The 22,070-nt window shown below is 40.4% G+C and overlaps 2 protein-coding genes across 2 annotated transcripts; one reads left to right on the forward strand and one right to left on the reverse strand.

Moving 5' to 3' along the window:
* The first annotated feature begins 4,730 nt into the window (after nt 1–4,730).
* LOC146607378 (signal-transducing adaptor protein 1-like) lies at nt 4,731–10,184 on the forward strand. Its single transcript, XM_085348305.1, has 13 exons — nt 4,731–4,817; nt 6,635–6,706; nt 6,822–6,941; nt 7,039–7,095; nt 7,191–7,342; nt 7,634–7,765; nt 8,067–8,136; nt 8,744–8,846; nt 8,939–9,037; nt 9,486–9,557; nt 9,694–9,744; nt 9,858–9,989; nt 10,120–10,184. The coding sequence occupies exons 1-13, from the start codon at nt 4,731–4,733 to the stop codon at nt 10,182–10,184; spliced, it is 1,212 nt and encodes a 403-aa protein (XP_085204431.1).
* Nucleotides 10,185–12,330: 2,146 nt separating this feature from the next.
* Nucleotides 12,331–20,185, reverse strand: fsd1 (fibronectin type III and SPRY domain containing 1). The gene is made up of 13 exons (XM_085348304.1): nt 20,156–20,185; nt 19,345–19,440; nt 19,135–19,266; nt 17,266–17,367; nt 17,023–17,045; nt 16,477–16,598; nt 14,131–14,340; nt 13,944–14,042; nt 13,683–13,830; nt 13,507–13,589; nt 12,851–13,102; nt 12,542–12,630; nt 12,331–12,441 (listed from the first exon to the last, which is right to left on the reverse strand). The coding sequence occupies exons 1-13, from the start codon at nt 20,168–20,170 to the stop codon at nt 12,331–12,333; spliced, it is 1,482 nt and encodes a 493-aa protein (XP_085204430.1). The 5' UTR covers nt 20,171–20,185.
* Between the last annotated feature and the right edge of the window lie 1,885 nt (nt 20,186–22,070).

Genomic DNA, 22,070 nt, shown 5'->3' on the forward strand with positions numbered 1-22,070 from the left:
CAAATTGAAAACATTCAAGACAGCTGCCAGCAAATTCACCCTTAAGTTACATGTTCAAGTTCATGATTGTACAAATAGAAAACAGCAAGAATGACTTGTTTGGAAAGGAAGGAGAAACCCTCCTCTTACCAGAAATAACTGCCAGCACGGCTTATCTGCACCTGAACAAACCACAAGACTTCTGGAACAAAGTGGAGATATTTCACCATGCACAATGAAAACAAATCACAGCATATCAGGAAAAACGCCTCATACCATAACTGTCAAACATGGTGGTAGAGGGGTGATGGTTTAGGTTTGTTTTGCAGCCACTGGGACCTGGACACACTACAGAAAATGAGTCGACCATGTACTCCTCTGCATACCAAAGTATTTTGGAGGCCATTTGTCTGACAGCTAGATGTTGGCTCATGCAATAAGAAAACAATCAAGGTGTTGTAATGGTCCAAAGTCCAGACCTGAACCCGACTGAAGTTTGTCTCAAAAGCCTTAGGACAGCTGTGCAATGCAAATGAATAAGAGTGGGCCAGAATTCTTCCAAAATAATTTGAGTGACTGATAAAGTCACACAGAAAACAAGTTATTGCTGCTAAAGGTGATTCCACATTTAGCAAGTTACTGATTATGGGATGTGCTCAGTTTTTCACAGGACTGCAGAGAGTCCCTTGAAGACTTTAAAAAAAGTCACATACAAGTATTTTATTTGCATTGCTTTAGTTTTCCATCCAAACAAGGAAAAAGAAAAATGGAAAAACACATAATACTGATGATGAAACTGAGTGCTAGCCATCCCACACTCTTACAAAGTTGGCAGTACTGATTTCTCCAGCTGCACTGTGCTGAGAAATGGTTAAACAGTTTTGTATATTAAAAAATGTGTTGTGTATTTATTTTAAAGATCCAACAATTAAAGAAATTGGCCCAACAAACGTGATAAACTGCTGCCCATGTTACAGTCTGTGGACGTCAGGCCAATCAAGCTGTAGTACAATAGTGGCCAAATGTTTTGGCACTACCAAAACTAAACTTATATATATTTGTTAAATTAAATCTTTGAAACTTATGAAGCCTTTGTGATTGTTCTTCACTGTATCATAGAAACATCTTTGTGTAACTGCCAAAACTTTTGACAAGTGTAGGACAAAAAAGCAACACCAGGGGACAGCAATGCTTTGGTCTGAACCAACTCTCTACTTACAACTAATCTGACAAATCTATATCATCCAAGTCCATCCAAAACTTTTGAACAGTGGTCAAATGTAGAAAAGGCCCAAAACAGCTAAAGAAAGGAACCTGTGTGGCCAACACTGGCAAGATATTTGAATCTCATCAGCTCTTGAAATGGTGATATTTATGCAGTGCTTAACTTCAACAAATGTATAAACTAATAAACTTAAGATGGCACACCTACAAAAAAACCTCTACACCCTTCTCTTGTCAAATGAATGTACAATAAACTGTGCAGCCACTTACCAGAAATCAGAGAGATTTGCAGTGAGGGCGAGGACTCTTGGGTGCACTCGCTGTTGCTTCTTTTTTTTTTTTTTTTGGTTTCAACTTTTGTGTCCATCATCTAAACACCTTTGTGAACACAAGAATTCATAATCAACCACTATAAACAGTGATTCACGCTAAATGTGGTTTAAAAAACACACACAACTTAAGTACAATACTCACTTCTAAAGGAACTCAAGTGGAGAGCTGTGGATTTGCAAATTTTAAAGACATTGCAAAATTTATTCATGTTGATAGGATGTGGATTCAGGCTGCCAGCTGGTGTATTGAACTTGCAAGTTCAACAAATACCAAGAAGAAACCAAAAAAGCTCCCGGGGTGTTCGCTATAAACACATGCAGGTCAAGAGCCAGCAGAGACAAAAAATAACGCACTTCGGGGCCCTTTTTATTGACGACACCTCCACCTGTTGTTTATCTTAATAAATAAATTGAATACATTTTCAGATTTATTCAATCCCCATCTTACACTGTATGTTATTCCCCAACTGTGTCCGAATCTTTTCCTTAACAATTTCCCATTAGTTGTGTTTATTCATGTCTTACTTTGATCAACATGTCAATTTACATCATTTTGGTCCTGCATGATATTTGACACTTGTGTTACATCACTGTCTGGGCACTCCACCCGGAGCTTATGATTTGTTCTCATTGTGGTTATTTTGACAGGTCGGTGCTGCGGTAGATACGCAATGATGATTGTTTTACTCGCTTTTTTTTTTTTTTTACATATACCCCACAGATCCATTGGGTGGTGGATATTCAGGTAATAACTATAATATCTGTGTCTGTCTTTCTAACTGCCTCTCACACTTTAGGGCCAACGTCAACAGACTGGGACAGATGACTTCACCAATACTGCGCTCTGAAAAGTGTGCTTTCGTGACAGATGGGCTGTAAATGATGATTCAAACTTGGAAACATTTGTGCATCATTGCGGATAATAGTCTTCACTAAGAAACCGGAAACTACACCGTAACCTTCCAGGTAACATGACGCACCTTCAAAGAAACGTAACTATGCGTCAGGTCGAGGCAGACCTCGGGACTTGAGTGCCGTGGATGTTATCCGCGTGCTTCAGTTCGCCTGAATCAAGATGGCACAGCGACATATTTCGCTGTTGCTCTCTGTTCAAAGCCTAAAAGTTGGATTGTTGGTGGTGAACCCATATTTAAACGGAAACAGTTGCATTTTGTTCTCTGAAAAGAACTAAAAGAAATAATATTTAACATCTTGTTTCTGTAGAAATTGAGAGCTTATGATTTCAGATTTCAGAATGGAGGCTGGCTTTATATGTAGCGTTAAAAGTAGAGCAAAAGTTTTCTTTTTTTTCCTTTCTTTTTTTCTTTTTACAAATCAATAATATATTTTCACATAAAAACATATATTAGCAGTAAAAATTATTTTTACATAGCTTAATGTTTCTTGATTTACAGTAACTCTGTACTATTTTTAACAGTAATGTTGAATTTTGTTTTTCACTGTAATGTTCACGGATATTTCTTTTTTTTACAGTGTATAGGTATGAGCCCTGCGTAAATGAACCTTAGGCTGGATTGTTGATGTTAAACTATAATGGCTAAGAGTGAGTTACTTTGTAAAGATCAAAGATCACACATTCACAGAGTAAACACTGCTAAGGTAACGCCAAGGCCCAACCTTAACGTAAATTCGGGAACTGCTATTTAATCTTATTCTTTTCCTGCATTGCTTTGTGTTGTGTGTTTGCACAGTTATTTCAACACGAGGAACAGCCCTAAAATCGACAAAAACATGTTTTTGTTGGTGGCGCTGGCATCTGAAAATGTGACTTCGTGTCCTCAGTTCATTTTGTAGCAACAGAAAAAAAATACACGATTATTACTACGTCATCTTTCATGCAACACTGAGCTCAGCAACGTTCTCATGGAATCAGATTACCAAAAAACTTTGACAAGATTGAGAATAAAGTACAAGTTGATGGCTAATCTCAGGACCTGTTTCATGCTATCTGAAAGAAGCCTGTGCTATTTTTACTAAAAACCGTGATGATATCAAGTTATGGCTCCTGATTAACCGAAAGATTAGGCGTGATATGTCAAGATCACACCTTGACGTGTCCCGCCATTGTTTCACTGCCTGTACCTTGGTAGTGGTGCACCCTTAACGGGTCGCCAGTTCTAGGCAGGGCTAACGAGGGCTAAAGAGAGACAGACAGTCAAAATTCAGTCAAAAACTTCATTTACATTTGGGCAATTTAGATTCACCATTTAACCTGACGCCCTTAAGCGCATGCCTTTGTCCTGTGGAATACCTGGAGAGAGCCCACGCAAATTTAAGCAATGTGCAATTTCTTGGTTATAAAAAACAAACACCATTTCCCATCTTACAGCGTTAGTACACTATACTTTTTTAAAGGTGCAGGCTGTATTATATAGAGTAGCCTAACTTCTGTGTATTTTATAGGAAAGGAGCAACAAATCATAAACATTTGAATTGAATTTGAATTATGTTGTAAAGACCCTGCACGCTATAAGTATTTTAAGCATGCCCAAGTTATAAACTTTAGAATAATTCAAAATGAATCAAAAATCTTTATATGGAGTATATTGTTTCCTCATAGTTCCATACTGTGTGGAGCTATGGGACCTGCAGCACGTGCAAAACAAAGATTACTATTACTAATACTAATACTAATACTAATACTAATACTAAACCTAAGCTAAGGCCAACTAAACAGAAAACAAGCGGAAAACACATAGTGTACTTAGAAATCTAAACTAAAATAAAAATATAGAGTAAGAAAAATAAGTTTGGTTTTAGTCTTTGCCAGTTTCGTCAGATTATGTCAACACAACCTGCCAAGCAAGTTTTGGTGCCCCAGATGACTAACCTTCATATTATAACCATTTAAAAAAGGCCTAATCCTCAAACAATGAAGACTAAATTGAAGAACATACACGCTCTGATGAGCATTGTGCTTTAGTTCTTTTGAAGTTCATTAAGGTGTAAATACCAGGCGCTGGAGTTTGTTCCAAGTTGCAAGAAAAGGTAGTTTCCGTCCTCAAGAAACACCCACCCACTTCGCTCTTTGACCAATCATTGGTCGAGGGCGTGGCCCAAGGACTGAGTTGTTTTATAGTCAGGCAGCTGGGGCACTTTTCATACATTTGTAGGAGAATTGAGTTCGTATTCACAGTATAATCTGACTTATTCTGAACAACGACACTTGCTGTGATGGCAAAGCGAACAAGGCGACCGAGGGACCAGCTGCCAAACTGTTACTATGAAGGATACATGGAGAAGAGATCATTCAATGATGAGGTAAATAAGATTTTTGCTTGGTTGTTTGTGCAGATATGTGACCGTTGTGTACTCACGCTTACAGCAAACATGTCATTATTTTCCATCGAGGCTTCAGGTTTTTAACTTTCAAACAGTTTAGTCAGTTTTTGAGTTTAAATGTCCATGAATTTCTCATAAACGATCAAGACCTGATGAAGCAAAGTCTTTCTATTGATTGATACTGTCCAAAAGAATTTACTCTTATATATAAGAGAGAGAAAAAGAGCAAATCCTTACAACTGAAAAGTGCAAAAATGTGACCACTTTTGCTTGAAATGTTGTCAAATTCGTTTCCTTATTGTAAAGCAATCAATTAGTCTGAAATATGTTTTCTGTTTGTTGTGTGTGTGTGTGTGTGTGTGTGTGTGTGTGTGTGTGTGTGTGTGTGTGGTAACAACAGAGGAACATGAATGATTGACCTGCCAACCATGTGCAGAACATGCCATTAATGTTCCTAACAACTGCCAACTGTTAAATATTTTTATTTACTTATTCATTTTAATGTCAGGGCCATTTAGTGACTTCAAAGAGGACTTCTATGCTTTCATTTTGTTTGTAGTTCTGTAGTTTTTTTTTCCTGCACAAGCCCGTGCTTTATATAAACTGTACTCCAATGTAATATTTGTACTTAGTCTTTACAACGTTATGCTTGAAATGATAAAACAGCACTGCATTGGCATGGTTACTGCTCAGTTACCCTTTAAAACAGATGTAGGTAAAAGACCTAGATAGAAAAAACCAGGTAAAAAAAGTTGTTTACTGTGGTAGAGAAGCTCCTTGTCATTTTCACATTTTTTTTCTGCCTGTCAGACTGGTTTGACTTCTTTATTGCTTTTGTCGTAATCATTTGAGAAAACCAGGAACTAACACAAGATATAAACTAGAACATCAAGCTTTAGAGATCATAAATCCTGAGGGCTGTTCTTACAAGGTGTTACTGATAAGACTGTGCACATGAGACTGAAAGGCAAGCCTTTATCTCATCAGCCTTAATATTTGCCAGCAGGTCACAGTGTTGGAAAATGGAAAAAGAGAGCTTCATTCGGGTCTTTGCTTTGTCTGTAGACCAAAATAAGATGAAATTATACATGAAATGTCTCTGGTTTTCTCAGTCTAGGCAAAACAAGTCTGGGGAGGCATTGGTGTACCCGTTGAGTGAAACTGACGTCTGCGTGACTTCATACAAAATCTTTGCATTGTGCATTGCTCTATTCTGAACTTCCTACAGTGTGACAGCTACACAATAGTAAAACCTTGCATAACAGACAAATGCAGAGTTAACACTAAAACTGATAAAATCAAAAACAAAGAAATCAATTGAAATCAAGCTGAAATGATAACAAAACTGTAAAAACCAAATAAACAAACAAAATAAAAACTAATGGAAAAAAATCCTAACTTTGTTCGTACACATACCGGGATTTGACACACTTTACACACCAACACATTTAATTATTTCAGTGATGCAGCGTCATGATTCCCCTCAGGTCCAAAGGAATCCAAACAAGCATGTAGAGCAGAGTTATTAATATCATACACCTGTATCTGTTGAGGTTTCTCGGTTTCCTTTGCGGTAAAGGAATCAGTTGACTCATCAGGTCTTTCCCAGAAATGTCATCAGCCTGGTTTTTGTTGATGTTGTTGTTTTTTCCTTTGTTGTGTAACTTTGCTTTCTTCTTTACTTGGAAGGAAATAAATGAAATGGATAAAAGAAAATGGATGATTTTATTTTTAAAATATCTATCCACGTGTCTGGATTCGTCACTTTTCTTGAGCTGTTTTTCTTTTGTGTGCAGACATCTCAGAAACTGTGGACCGCCCTTTGTGGAAACACCCTTTTTTTCTTCAATGACAAAAAGGACTGCGATGTAAGTTGACTTAATGAAATTCACAAATTTGAATTATTCTTTTTAAAAAACAACAAACAAAAAAACCCCCAAACTTTTCTTGATTAACCCTCTTTGACTGTGTGTGTTTTATCAGTACATAGAGAAACTGGATCTCAGTGGATTTATCTCAGTAACAGATGAGACCAGACAGGACCGTAACTTGGATGCAGCCAGATTCAATCTCCGACTGAAAGGCGGAAATATCAAATTCACCGTAAGGGAATATGTGGAATACATGCAACTGGTCTGATTTCTATCAAAGGAGGATGCTCTGTTTTTGACCTTTTCCTCCTCCTCTGTCACTTCTTTAGGTCCCAAATGCAGAAGTTCGTGAGTTTTGGAAGGGCTATATCCAAGCTGTGGCTGAGGTCTGTGGTACAAACCTTTATCTCACTTTATAGAAAAATAACAAGCTGTAGATGTAACACAGAGTATTTAAAATTATTATTATGTATTCCTGCAGCTGGCTGTGCCCACCTCTCTGAATCTGCTGCCAGGTCAGATCCACATGCTGAAAGAGGCAGTACAAAAGGAAACTGAGAGAAAACAGAACAGCCCTCCATCTGCTGAGACCAGCTGCCCTTCTTATGTCACCCTACAAGCAGACATGCCAGCGTCAGTATCAAAGACACTCGTGACTTTTGCACTATTGCTGACTATGTTTATGGCGAAGAGGTGTTGCTATAACTGTAAATGCGTTAACTGGTATTTAACTGAATTATCTGCATTTTCATTCTCGGAAAAAAAAAGAAAAGAAGCCAGACATGTTGGAATTTTGTTTTCTTTGGAAAGAAGTCAAGATTGACTCTAATGCCAGAAACATTCTTTGCATATGCATTCCATTAGAATTTAATTATATACCGAGCTCAGCTGCTGATGAGTGACACATTTGTGTCATTCCTATAGCTGTTACCACAATGTCTCCCGCCTGGAGGCCGAGCTGCTTCTTGACAGAGAAGTCAAAAGAGGAAACCTGCTGCTGAGACCTGGAAGCGATGGGAGCTCCTTCGCTGTCAGCACCAGGCAGGACTTGGACAGGTACGCACACACATCGGACACAGATATAAACATGTACTCACTCATTCATACATAACACAAATAATATACAAACTTAATTCCCAAAAAGTTGTGATGCTGCGTAAAATGCTAATTAAAACAGAATAGAGTGATCTGAAAACCTCATAAACCCATCATATTGTTTATTCACAGTAGAACTGAAATATGGATTTATTTATTCTGTTTTTACGTTACGCTTTGCACAGTGTCCCAACGTGGCTGATAGCAATAACTATGCTGGTATTTTATTCAGGTTTAAAGTTTATTCATTTTTTTCTTGCAGCCCTTTAGTCAAACACTACCGCGTGATCCGAAAACACGACGGCGGCTTCATCATTGATGTGGAGCCTAAAGTGAGTATTAACACCAAAGCCCAATTCTGGGTTCAGTTGTACATGTGTGCCTCAAAGAAAGGAGCAACTGAGTAACTTAAGTGGAATCTTTTATTCTCTATACAGGTTTTGCCTTTTTTTTTTATTGCTTTATGAAATCTTCTGTGTGTGGCTTACACCCACATGGCAGTGACAAACAGTGCAACACACACACACTGCTGCCCTTGATAGAACTTTTTTTTTCATGGTTTTATTGGCGATAGAGATAAAGTGTTATGACCTCCTGGAAAACAATAAGGTATTTAACAGTAAAGGCTGTGGTGGGAATAAAATTGTCATGGCAGCAGATGATTGTTTTAATCTGGCTGCTGTTTTCACGACTCAGCCTGGTGTGTGTGGTTTTTTGCATTAGTTTGCGGGTACAACGCTAGGTTTGTGCTTGAAAGTTGCATACATTTCCTTCTGTGCTCTCATGACACACCTCAGTCTGTAAAGTGAATTTCAGCAGCAGTGCTCACTGCAGTTCCTGCAAGACATTTTATCGTTGCAGGTCCATAAATGACCAAGTCAACACACGCACACACACACCCTTGTTAACTTTGTGTATTTGATTATTCTCTCTGTGCAGGTCACCTGTGACACTCTGCACGATATGATCAGCTATTTAGTGACATCAACTGACGGAGTTTTGATTCCCCTCATTATTGAAGAACCATATGAAAAGAAATTATGTATGTACAGAACCTGATATAGTCCAGTCTCTATTTGTTCTTCTGTAATAATTATTCCATGACTAATATAAGCTATGGACTTTTTTTAACAGCTTATATTTCTTCTGATAATGAAAATGGAGAAAAGAGTGTTCAGCAGCCCTTGCAAAAAGGTCCTCCACCAAGCCTTCCTTCCAAGCCTCCCAAACCAGGTATTTTCCATTAACACAAACTCATACATCAGTCTGTTTACTCTGCTTTGTAAGCCTCTTTGTTTTGGTGCAGTTGGGAGATTCCTCCTTGAGATTTAACTTTAGTTTCTTCTTTTGGCTCTGGACTTTGAAATTAAATGCTAATTACCATTAAACTTTAATTAATTAAACTGTAATTTAAGAAAATCTGCACAAAATATCACAGTAAACAATCGTTTGAAATGATATTGAATTCATTCCAGACTCCTGTGACTAAAACATATTACGTTAACCTTTATTTACCTGAACATAATATGCTGTGTTTATTGTCTGCATATTTGTGTTTTCCCAAGGTTGCTGGTTGAAATAGTACCTGTTTTTTTGTTTGTTTGTTTAAAATCTGGTCATTTTCTTTCTTTATTTTTTATTAGGTGCTCCAATAATCAAAATCATGTCTTCTATTTTCCAGTCTGTAGAAAAACACCATCTCCTGAACCAGAGGAATTGCCAGTGGAAGAGTGCTTGTATTTGAATGAGAACTGTGAGTATCACCATTGTCACATGTGCCATCAATCAGCTCATCCATCATGAGTTTTTTGTTATGTTTCACAAGTGTAAACAGGTGTGACTTCATTTTTTCCAGTTACTGTTTCTAAGCAATGTCTGTGTTCAAACAGGGAATGAGGAAGCAGAAGAGACAGAAGATTCCTCAGTCAATCCGTTGCCACGTAAGTGGCTCTCGATCTCTATCTCGCTTTCTAATTTAAGAAACTATTGGAAAATATTCACTTTGACGCTGCATGGTTAATTCCCCCCTTGTATGTGTCTGTCTTCACTACAGAACCAGAAGGGAAAACCCAGAAAATTCCACTCATGCCTCCAACTCCTGCACCTCGCAAATTTTTTCCCTCCTCCGTTTCAACCACAAAACAAGATGTGAAGGTGAAAGCCGTTACAGACCCCGATAATCAGCGTAGGTTCACTTTAAGGCTTTTTCCTACCTCAGTGAAATCTGAAACACATTTAATATTTTTCTAAATTTTTCTAAATAGTTATTTTTACTTTTTTCTCATGTTGAACTTAATAATCTGTTTATCTTTTAGTTGCTCGCGCAACAATATCTGAGCTGAAACTTCGGCTGGAAAAAAACAAGGGCAAGTGCCAGTGACCTCTCGTGACGGGAGCCCCTGAGAGCAATCTCCATCTGTGACAATATGGCAAAGCTGCTGTGTCAGACCGTCCCTGCAAGATGAACCGACACATGGGAGCAGAAACGGGCCGCTGATAACCTCCCCCTGCTCCGCAGTGTAGCTCGGCTCTGTCGGCAGCACAGAAGCAGCAAAGCCTCTCAGAGGATTAACGTGCTATTGATTTTTGCTTCTCTTGGACACTCGTTAGCAAATTAATCAACTGTAAAGAGCAGTGCACATGTCACATTATCTATACCTTTCTCTTGTACACTTTGCACATTTGCCAATGAAAGTGGCACTTTTTTTCTTTGTTCTATTGAATCACATTTATCAGTGTTTTTAGATTTTTTGTTTTTTTAAGATTTCCATAGCTACAATGGTTATATTCTGCCTTACAGGCAGGATGTTCATATTTGAACTGTAGTGTATTACTGCCCACCTTTTTAGTGATGCAGCCCTATGAAGAAAAACAGAACTGCCAGACGAACTTTTGGTTTCTGTAAATGTATCGTATAAAATTTTTATTTTTTATTTTTTTTTACTGAAGTAAAACTTGCTCTTTCGCATCAGGTCATGTGATCAAGCAAATTCTAGTAGGTGCCATGCAGCAACAGGATAGGTTTTATGACTGTCTGTGCCAGGTCTATTTCCGCTTTATGTATTATTCATACAGCCAAACCTTTTTGTCCTCCTTTGTTGATTTCTGTTTTGAGACAGACATCCACGGACAAACACAGTGCTCTCACTCCTTTATTACCTCAATGACTGATACATTATAGTGGAAAAAATTAAACTATTTACAATAAACTCTGACATCTGTCAGCATGTGAAACAAAGTCAACAGAACTCTCGCTTCTTTAAAGCATCGCAGGCTACATTACTCAGAACACACGTAGAGGGAGAAATGTGGCAAAGCAACACTGTTACCGTGTGTTACATACAGCATGAGGTGGATGCTTCTCAGAGGTCAGGCGGTGCACAAAAACAGACTTCAGACTAAGTTTTCAGGGTTTATCGTTTTAGTTTCTCGCCTGGGTGGCTCCATAAATGGCTAATCTGTATTATATGATTTATTAGCTCCAGCTACTGCCTAGCTATTTGTTATATTTAGGACTAAACGCAGTCCACTACTCATAATGGGAACTCTTTGCTGCAAAAGAAATGGTGCATATACAGGGACAAGCATTAGAGTGCAGTTATGTGAGTATACAGTACAATCATTTCAAAAATCCTGAAGCCACATGAGCGCTCTGACTTCACTACAAGGAGTTAAAATGAAGGAAGTTGCCTCTGACTTTTAGTCTGTACGACAGACTCCTCCACAGATAACACCATCTCTGATTTTAAACTAACAAAACCTCAGCAGGAGCCAAAAGAGCCCAAAGTGTGGGTCCTGGCTATTATATGAAATACAATAGACACTGTTAAATGCACATGCCTTGGCAACAAAACAAATTCAGCATCCTAAATATGTTAATTTCTTGTATCTAAAAGCTGCTGGCAGCGATTCAGGGACTTCAGTAACTGTGTGTAGGTGCAGGTTGTTATTTGGGTTATAGACCGTATGTTGGTTGCTGGCTGGATAGGTAATAACCGCTAATCCAAATTTTTCTGACATAGTTTTAAATTGGAACAGAAAGCTTATTAGCGTACCCGATTTCATCTTTTTGGAAATGAGCAGGAAGGCACAGGGAGAGAGAGCAGACAGGACAGAGCGTAACCCTGAACCGGCAGCTGGCTGCACAACAGTTCGGCTGACAGAAGGATGGACAGCGGCCAGCGCTAAATCAGTGCTCTAGCAGCAGTGGTGCTAAATGGATGTGCAGAGACAGGAAACCTAGCAAGCCTACACCTACTGTATCCCCAGCATTCACAACAGCCAGAGTCATACATCTGAAGAGTTCTGTCACTGAGGGAGCAGCAGACCCACCTCTTCCCACCTAAAGTTCGTCTCTATGCAACACAGACACTGCACGTGGAACAGGATAAACTGTCATACTCCAGTGATTTAACTCTTCTGCGATATGGCTTCGACCGCCGTCAGGGCAGAGGAGATGATCTGCGGCGCTGACCAAGGCTGGGTGGAGGTGGGAGGAGTCCACTTGGCTAGGTGGATGGATGTGTCTAGTTGAGACTGGCGTTGGAGCTGCTGGTGCCGCTGTTCTTCCTCTGGCCGCTCTGCACCACGCTAGGAACCTGCAGGCCCGTCACTACAGAGAAACTCCCGTTCCACACCTGCAGGGGGCAGCACATGACAGGCAGTTTATTAAAATAAATAAATAAATCAGCAGGTGGTGCAAAGTTTTCAGACAAAAATAGGCTTGAATTTCCTCACCATGAACGCTGGGATAACTGGCTGCTGAAACTTAGTTTTAAAAGTGTGCATCAGCTGCTTAGTTTTGGCGTTGTAAAAAGACAGAATACCTGGAGAGAAACACAAAGGCAAACATACTTAACGGTTTATTTTATAAAGATTTTCTTTTTAAAATGTGTGGAAGTTAAAGTAGCCTTATTCTTGCTTCACTTTAATCCACAAATAACGCTAAACAGTCTTTTTCTTTTATTTCATTTTGTTCCAGTTACCAAATTGTGGCTGAGGCAAACTAAATCTTTGAGTTCACCCATTGATCTGTTTGGATCCTACCTTCATCGTAGTTGATGTAGACTCCGATGCTATTTGGGATGGGACAGTCGAGGGTTCGAGCCTTGTTGTTGTGCTTGGCTGTGAGGCTCTGCTGCAACCAGTTGTTCAGGTGGATGCACCAGGAAGCGCTGCTTTTCCCCAACTGGTCGAATCGGCCGAGGCTCCGCAGGGCTACGCCCACGGCAAAGGCCTTGCTCTCCTTGTCGAAACGCACCTCCCAGTACTGCTGGCCAGCATCAATCACAGTGTCAGCTGTCACGACACATAAGGCCAGCGTCAAAACAATCGCCACTGTCTTTACGCATGCTGACAGCTGTGGTTATGTAACAACTGCCTTGCTAAGAGATGGAAATCTGATTTGAAAAGTTAGTTATGTGGAAATGATTTCTGTTTAAAATATCCAAAGCTGTAAAAAGTGCAGTAATTAAAAGAAACAACAAAAAAACCCTTTGGTTTAAATCTGGATCATTTCTTCTCGTGTAAAGCCTTCATTACACCAACTAATTAGTTCACCTTGGGCGGTAAGGAAGATCAGATTACTTTATTGTGTAACTTTCTAACATTGTATCTTACAATCTACAATCTGGGGCGGTTTGGTAATGCAAAAACAAGTTTGTGTCTGTCCTTCCCTCTTTTTTTGCTGCACGTATTCTTACCCAGCACTGTGTACGACTCTGCTGTAAACCTGTCTCTGCCGGGCCGGGCGGTCGGTGCTCTCTTAGGAGACATCAGGGCTGACCTGATTACAGAAAAGACACGAGCTAGAAAGATTCAATATTTCTGAGCTTTATTCATAATGAGAGTTAGCACATGAAATCAGCAGCTTACAAACCTGGCTGGGGAGTGCATTGGTGAGTTGGTTCGGTTCTTGTCTTTTCGGATGTCCTGTATTTTTCCTCCGCTGCTGTCCCACTCAACGCTCAAGTCCTCCACCTTCAGGTTCTGATGAGCTGAAGCAGCATCCAGCTTGAAAGTGAAAGCTGGATATTGGGAAAGAAGCAACGTTTTTCTTTTAGTGTACAGGAAACTGAAAAGCCCCACATCTTTTGTCAGTCAGAGTAAAATAACAGCAGCCAGATCCAAGTATTCTCACCGTGGGTTTCTAGTGTAACCGGCTCAGAGAACTCTCCCGCCACAGCCTTGTTACACGCTCTCACTCTAAACGTCAAGTACCGGGTGTCAAAGCGCAGACCTTGGAATTAGGGAAGTTTTCTAGGTTAGAAAATCTACTCAAAGTTTAACTATAAATGCCAAATATCACCTCACAGTCCTCTTCCTACCCGTGAGAGTGTGCTCCATCTCTCGTATCCCCTCCACCACCATCCAGGGGTAGTCCTCTCGGATGCGAGGTGGACCCTCGTGATTTGTGCGCCGGTGTTCTAGTATGTAGTGGTCTATCTTGCTATCAGGCTCTGGTAAACTCCAAACTACAGTCACCGTATTGTCGCACACCTGGCACTCTGACACCTGGATCTCAGGAGTAGCAGGAACTGAAGACAAAAAGAGTTTTTACCTGTTACAGATTGTGTCCAACATCAACTTTCACTACTCTTTACTAAAATAGTCAAGAAGTGTAACAGTTCGATATTAAAGCTGCATTTAATACCACAAGGGGGCAGTATTTTCCTAAAAGAAGTCTGACATGACCTTGTGGCAAAATATATTTATTTTATTTTTATTTTTTTTTACATGCACTTGATAAAAAAAGTCGCCCTTCTTTGTGCCCAACTCTTCACTCACATTCATCTGATAAACTTTCACCTTTTCCATTTACTGTATCCTGTTTAACCAGCAGTGTGTCTTAGCTCTGTGTGTCTTAGCTTTACAGCTAAAAGCAGGCGATTCAGATCAGATTGAGACCCACACTACATATGTAGGCTGTCAAACCGCAACGGTGCAATAACGAGGTTAGGAGGTCTCGCACAGCTGTGGAGTGATACTTCTCTGTGGTTTTATTGCTGTATGTAACTCCCCGTCACATCACATGTATTCATTTGACTCATTAATATAAAAAAATGCTGGTAAGTGGAACATACTGCAGGAAGTTTAACACACAGCAAGCATCGACCCTTTCTTTTGTTCTGGTTGAAAAAACACAAAAATGCCTACACTGCGCTTAACAACACCTCCAGGGTGGCAGCTTATACTTTATCTACCAAACACAGCCTGACCAGAATCTCTTAAGTATTTTTTTGAACTCTTAACTTCATTGTGTTGTGAAATTAAGTGTAATGTGCAGTGACTCATTTCGGGTTGTTTTATCTAGATTGCATCGTCTTACTTTTGAAATTCATTGAGGTGAAGTTAGACTACATGTACTGTGTAGCAGTTCAAGGTGTAACAATACAAAAGCTCAAATCTTAAAAGAGTTTTCACACATGAACTCAGGTGGGAACGTTAACCAGATTCCCCCCCTTTTCCCACATGCAGCACACCGGATCACGCAGCCTGCTTCAAAAACACTGTTTAGTTTAGGAGATCCCGCTGCCTGAACAGACGCACATCCCGCCTAGCTGCTGTAAACTCTCCTCATATTTTATCTGCTCTACTATATGACCTAGTGAAAAACTACCTGGACTTTGTACGAGGGAGCAGGCAGGTTACAGGTTGTTTAACTTCCGATGCGATTGAGACAGTTGTGCCCTCACGTGCAGCTCTGCTGATCAGAGAAACAACTGAAACCCATTAAATTGGTTGGCACTCGACAAGAGCCGACAATGACATGACTAGATGCAGATTTTATACCAAAAAAAGTAATTTTTCAGACAAAAACTGTAAAGTAATTAGTTACTAATTATAGTAAAATACTACAGCTGTAATTAATAATTACTCAAAGTAATTATTAGTAACTAGAGCTGTTAAGGAGAACCTCAATTTCAGCTCCATATTTAAATTCTTGGACTCTGAATCATGCTAAGCTACTCTTGTAGAGTTCAAAATAATCCTTACTAATCTTATGCTCAGCTGTACTGCAGCCCCTAATTTTATCTGACCTTCAGCCCTTCTCTCTTTAACTTTATTTATATAAACACATTAAAAACCACTAAAACTAAATAAATTAAACATGTTCCTGAATATTGATGCTACACAACATTTACAGCAGGAACCTATCCTCCAGAGATGAACTATTTCCAAAAGCCTGACAAAAAAAAAAAAAAGAAGAGGTACATTTTCAGTTTAGATTTAACAACCGTCACAGGCGATGCTCATCCGATTGCAAAAACAGCCGAGGCAAACATCCCCCTTTTCAGAAAGCATCAATCAGAGGAATGATCAGGAGTGGCACACTTTAATGATATTGAGTGTATGGAGGCAGACTATCTACCACATATCCAGGTGCAAGACCATTTAAGGCTTTAAACACAAACAGTTTTCCTTTATATTGGATTCTGTAGTGCACACTACCTGTAAATAATCAACAAGTAACTGACCTACTAATCTATGCAGTGCATTACAAGAGTCGAGTATAGATGTAACTAAGTGTGCATGTGTAACTTTCTTATCATTGGTTATCCCTTTTAAACAGAAGCTTTAAACAATCAACCGGGTGTGTAAAATTAAACAGAAGTAGAGAAGCAGAGTGCTGCTTTAATGTTGTGCAAGTCAGCAACTCCTTCGTTTCAGACCTGGGAGAAATTTGAGTCCTTGCAACATCTCCCTCTCCTGGCTGAAATCCACCATCAAGTGACTCATGTTGTCACTGGCTTTAGCCTTCAGGGAGAGGCGAAAGGCTGGAGCCATTGTGACGCTGTGGAGAAAGACACACAAAAAACACACAAAGACGTGGGGTGGAAACAAGTGCGGGTCTATTATTGAACTGAACCAGAGGGCGACAAAGAAGAAACAGGTGATTCTAGTACTGCTCACTAAGAAAAGACCACTAACTACATTTCTGACATACTAGCGCTGAACTCATCACCCTAATTCAAAAAGCGGAGCTAGAGAGGGAGCAGCATTCATCCAGGGAGGGGCTGACACAGGATGGCACAGACTCGAGATGAGAGTGGGGAAACTCAGAGACAAAAGAGTGGAAAGCTTCCATCGTGCTTACTGTCTATGAAATGGGTGCGGTGGCTACAGGTTTGAATGCATGCACGCTACATTCATTAGATGGCTCGCTGGTTACAGGAGGCTATGACAAAAGGAAAGCAATGGATTGCTGAGTACTATACCTATCCTTAATGTCTTTGGCCGCCTGGAGAGGAGAAGCACAGAGAGGGAAAGGAAAAAAAGAGGAGAGACACGGAGCGAAGAGAGAACTGAGTAGGAGCCCATCATGTTGTCATTCAACACAAAAAGCTGCCGGTGGCCATGTTAAAATCACTGCTAGTATGACAGCACAAGGAGGACAGATTAAATCGTATGTGGACACTGAAATTCACATCAAACGGCGCAGCAGCATGACTGTCAGTTACCTGAGTAAAACCGTCCGTCTCAGAGGAGCAGAGCGTCTGATTGGCCATCTCCAGAAGCTCCTCTGAACTCTCCAGGGCTTTGGAGCAGGCGCTCAGCTGACTCTGAGAAAAGACCAACTTACAGTCAAATGGAGCGCATCTGCAAACTCCCACAGGTTATTCGTCTGTATAATAAGTTGATTGTGTTGCCAGCAGAAGCCATGGAGCTAGCTGCATCATTTGAGAGTCATCGCTCAGTCCTGAGGCTACAGACGTTTTTGAATTATTGGTATTTTGACCTGAGATGAATGAAAACAAAGATCAGCTTTCATTCATGCAGCTAGTTTGGAATAAATGTTGCAAAGAAAGAGAGTAAAAAAAGCAAAAAATGCAAACTTGAGATGAGTCATTTTCACCTCCTCTCTGCAGCAGGTACCTCTGGCTCCACAGCTGCAAGTTCCTGGCCTTACCTTGTTTATTGTTACACAATATGAACAAAAGTATCGGACCACGCCTCGTAATCTTTGAATTCAGGTGTATGAAAATCAAGCATGCAATCGGCCTTTACAGACTGCATGGCTCACTGAATTCGATGGTGCTGTAATAGGATGCCTCTGTTGAGATCTCTTGTAAGAGGCTTGTTGCAACATGGAAGTGTTTAGGAACCATGCTAGCTCAGCCATGAATTATATCGATGACATAAAGTTACAGAGCGGGGTCGCCGAGTGCATAAAACTCGCCGATGCTCTGCTGATTCAGTAACTGCAGAGTTCCAAACTTCCTCTGGCATTAACACCAGCACAAACACTGTGTGCCGGGAGCTTCACTGCATGGGTTTCCATGCTTGAACAGCTCCTGCAGGTGTAATGTGGAGATGGCTCAGTAGTTTTGAGGCATATAGCGTATATTTCTCTTCTCTCTCTCTCTCTATGGTCTTCTTTCTTACTTCATTTTTTAAAGCACTTTAACAAGCTAAAGCAATGTAAAGGAAAAAAAGTAAAAAACAGTGTTGCTATGGTGGAAATCATTGAAAGCTGATTGGAGCAGAAGTCACCTGATTCTGTACACACCACTTAAAAACAATCACATACGGACACTTTCAGTCTCCTTGCATCTTTGGGGCGATTTTGGCCAAACCATTCATGTTCAGGAGGTTCATGGTTCGAGGAATAAATGACAGTTTGGACCTTTTTTTTTTTTCCAAACAAAGGGGAACAACAGCACCGTACAGATGGTAGCAGTTTAAAGGAAGTGGCAATATTATTTGTCTTGCTCCATAGTCCCCTATAAATCTTTCTAAGCTTGGCAACGCACTTCAAAACATATTACTAGCTATTGTTACTGTCTTCCTAATGCCTCAGAGGCATTTCCAAACCAACAAATGACACATAAAGTCAACACACTTTCAAGAGAAGTACAACCGAACATGTGAAGCATTTTAGAATTCAGCTTGAAGGATAAACGCTTCTCACCAATATTATAAATTACAGTGGCATTAAAAAACATAAACGTTAAGACAAACACGATGATGCTCCACTTAAACCTGTTATCTGTAATTTTGTGGTTTGTATTCTGTACAGTTACAGTATTTTTTAACAGATCGTGTTAAAGTACGTTGCATTCTGCTTGCTGTTCACTTAGAAAAGTTTAGATTTTAGTCTGACTTAAAGGTCAGGAGGCTCCGGTTTTATCCTGTGAACCGCCTTACTCAATCAGTGATCAAGAGATGAGCATGGGATGTACAACAACAAAGAATGAAACAACGTCCCCACAAGCACTGATGCAACACCTGCTTTCGTATGCAGACAGGTAATAAGTCTAAGCCATGCAATGATGCCCCCCCGATTAAAAAGATCTAGACTTTTCAAATCAAGAAACAATAACGGCTACCTGCAGCTCATAGGTACGGCTTGCTCGCTCCTGTTTGATACGGGTCAGCATATTTTCTTTCATTTCGTCCAGAACAGCATGGAGGGAGCTGCATTCAGACTCCAGGTCCTCCTGCACCCGGTTGGAATTTGCCTGGTGTCGCAGCAGAAAAAAAAAGTTCAGGGTATCATTTGAGATCAAATTTAACTTGAGCCCTTCGCGTTACTGTACCTCCAAGTTGTCCAGACTCTGCTTGAGAGTGCAGATGAAGTTGGAAATCTCCTCATTCTTCATGGCCAGTGTGTGGGTGATCTTCCGCAGAGATTCCTGAAGAAAAAGACAAAATTTTCCTTTAGTCAATTCAGATTTTTCTTAACATTTCTGCTTTGAACTCACACACAATCTGACCCTTCCAGGCAGGCTCAGGATCCCTGTATTAGCGCACAGGAGAGCCTCCTCTGTGGATAAGATGTGTTAATCAGCCCTTGTCTGATGAGTGGACACATAAAGCTTTAGGCTTTGAGCTCCCTTTTAAACAGATGAGATCAGAGAGGGACCTACCCTCGGTGCACAGGGAGGGCGGAAGGATGCGCATTTATAATTTAATAATGCAGCTCCGCAATCGTTACGCAGGCGACTTCAAAGACCGGACACACAATATTACACAGAAAAACCCACACTTTTGATTTGCTGCCACTCCTGCTGCACTGCTCCGACGCCACAGTGAAAAAGCCCATTCATACAGAAGAACTGTGCAATGTTTGTTGATGGAAGAGGAGCTACGCCAAGGCCCCCTTCCCCACGTCCCCGACTGCTACACCGATACTTGTCGATAAGAAAGCGGTCGATAGCGAGCACAGAAACGACCCCACATCCACCCGAACAAACACCGAGTACAAAAACAAGACGACTGAGGAATTCAAGCCCATGCTGCATCCACAAACTCCCTCATATCGCCGCGTCTCCCCCTCCTTCCTTTGTACACTACGCCCTGAAACGGCTTCCCCCATCAGAGACACCTGTTCCCCCGGCTCCGGCTCACCTTCTGGTCTCCCATCTTGCAGTCAGGTGCACCGGCGCGGTCGCAGCTCCACACACCGCCGGTATGTCTCCTCCGTCCCCCGGTGTTTGGTGTATTAGCACGGCGGAGCTGGTACTGATGCTGCCGGAGAGCAACGCATCTTCGGACGGACACCAACCACCAACGCCTTTGGGCCGTAGTAAGCGGGGCGCATGCGGCACGGGGGGATTCTGGGTAGTGATGTTCTGGTGGCGCGGGTGAGGGATGCTGCTTTCAGGTGCAGTCAGAGAAAGGACAACGCGATAGATAGATAGATAGATAGATAGATAGATAGATAGATAGATAGATAGATAGATAGATTTTAAATAGCCTATATAACACAATACAGAGCCATTTAGGGTCCCAATAAAAATCTTCTTGGATATGGTTTTAGGTTTTCCTGTTATTTATAAAATCTCTGTATCTACTTTAGCTACTAAAAAGACAAAACTCTGTGTCTGCTTCCTTCTTTCTTTTTTCTTTGTAGAGGACACAAATGAATGTCTTCTAAATAATGCAGGAGAAGGCTCCACCTGAAATCTACATCTATATTACCAGATAAGTCGCCACAGCAGTGCTGGAGCCTATATCTCCCTAAATACTGATTTATTTATTCAGCATCTCTAATCTGAGATGTAAAACTGAGCGCATGGTTGGTAATAGTATGGTGAACCATATTATGAATTTGGATGATCTTGTGGTCTCTAGCCGTGGTAGTGCTGGTCTCTATTAGCTTCTTCACATATGTTGTGGATTTAAAAAAAAAAAAAAAATCATATACAGTGTCTGTAAGAGCGATGTTATTATTTATAGAACCAAGGAAAACAAACATTTAAGATTTTATAGACTTCATATTGTCATACAATAACGTTACTGTGTATGTAATAGGGTCAGATGTCTTGGACAGAGCAAAAAATAAAAACAACAACAAAAACACGTGATGATGATATTTGTAGGCAACGTGCGATAATGTATATACCAGCATATTTAATGCATGCACAGACGGAGGGAGGGTCTTCATTTAGATCATTATGTAGAGCAAGGTGCTTTTCTTTCCTTTAGTTTGTGCATATTGTACAGCTCTAGCATATATGTGCACAGGAAAATGAGTTTACCGAAACTAAATGTAGCTTTCAATGACGTCATGAGGGTGACGATGGCTCAGTGCATGTAAGATGTTTGTAACTACTGGAGCCAGCATATTTAAAACTACTGGGTGTAAGTATATTTGCAGGCTTAATATGAAATCACTACGGGCTAAATGCAAATGATGTTTAACACTAGACATTACCAGTATTAATTCTAGAGACACTGGTATCCTCTCTTTGTTGGATGGTGTTTTGCAACTGAAATAAAGATTAAATGAATGAATAATCTGCCCATTAAGGTGTGGTTAGAAATATGGAAATAAATAAAACTTTTACTCAAGTATTGTGCTTGTTTTGATGTAACTGTATCATATATGTCACTACTTCATATCAGAGCTTGATGTTGGCCTTTTTTCTATTCATTTAAATTCAGACTGAAAATTTGATATGAGAGATGCAAGATGCCACCCTCCACACCACTGGGCTCCCCTCTGTTAAAAGTGCTGTGTGGATAACACTATCAGCTCACAGTAAGAAAGCACCGACTTTGAATTTAACTGTCGGCTCATGTAAGTTTGCATTTTCTCTTTGTGTCTGCATTTGTTCTTACAGGTGCTTTGACTTTCTCGCTCCCCCACCGTCCTCTCAAACACATGCATGTTAGGTCAGCTAGTGATTATAAATTGCCCAGAAGTGTAAATGTGAGCACGTATTTGAGTATGTCTATTTGACCAGGGCCTACCACAACTCTTCCTCTCTCTTGGCCTCTTGCCTTATGAGAAAAATAAAGAAAATAACTATGTGTTGTG

This window comes from Diplotaxodon limnothrissa, linkage group LG23, assembly GCF_057381915.1.
Source record: "Diplotaxodon limnothrissa isolate DT_005_m linkage group LG23, D_limnothrissa_male_GT1.1, whole genome shotgun sequence".
Classification (NCBI taxonomy): Eukaryota; Metazoa; Chordata; class Actinopteri; order Cichliformes; family Cichlidae; genus Diplotaxodon; species Diplotaxodon limnothrissa.

Coding starts and splice junctions, on each gene's coding strand:
- LOC146607378 (XM_085348305.1), top strand. CDS start 4,731: ATGGCAAAGCGAACAAGGCGACCGAGGGACCAGCTGCCAAACTGTTAC. Junction 8,137..8,743: donor TCATTGATGTGGAGCCTAAA/GTGAGTATTAAC, acceptor CTCTCTGTGCAG/GTCACCTGTGACACTCTGCA. Junction 9,558..9,693: donor CTTGTATTTGAATGAGAACT/GTGAGTATCACC, acceptor GTGTTCAAACAG/GGAATGAGGAAGCAGAAGAG.
- fsd1 (XM_085348304.1), bottom strand. Junction 13,590..13,682: donor CCAATGCACTCCCCAGCCAG/GTTTGTAAGCTG, acceptor TTCTGTAATCAG/GTCAGCCCTGATGTCTCCTA. Junction 12,442..12,541: donor CAGTTATCCCAGCGTTCATG/GTGAGGAAATTC, acceptor TGCCCCCTGCAG/GTGTGGAACGGGAGTTTCTC.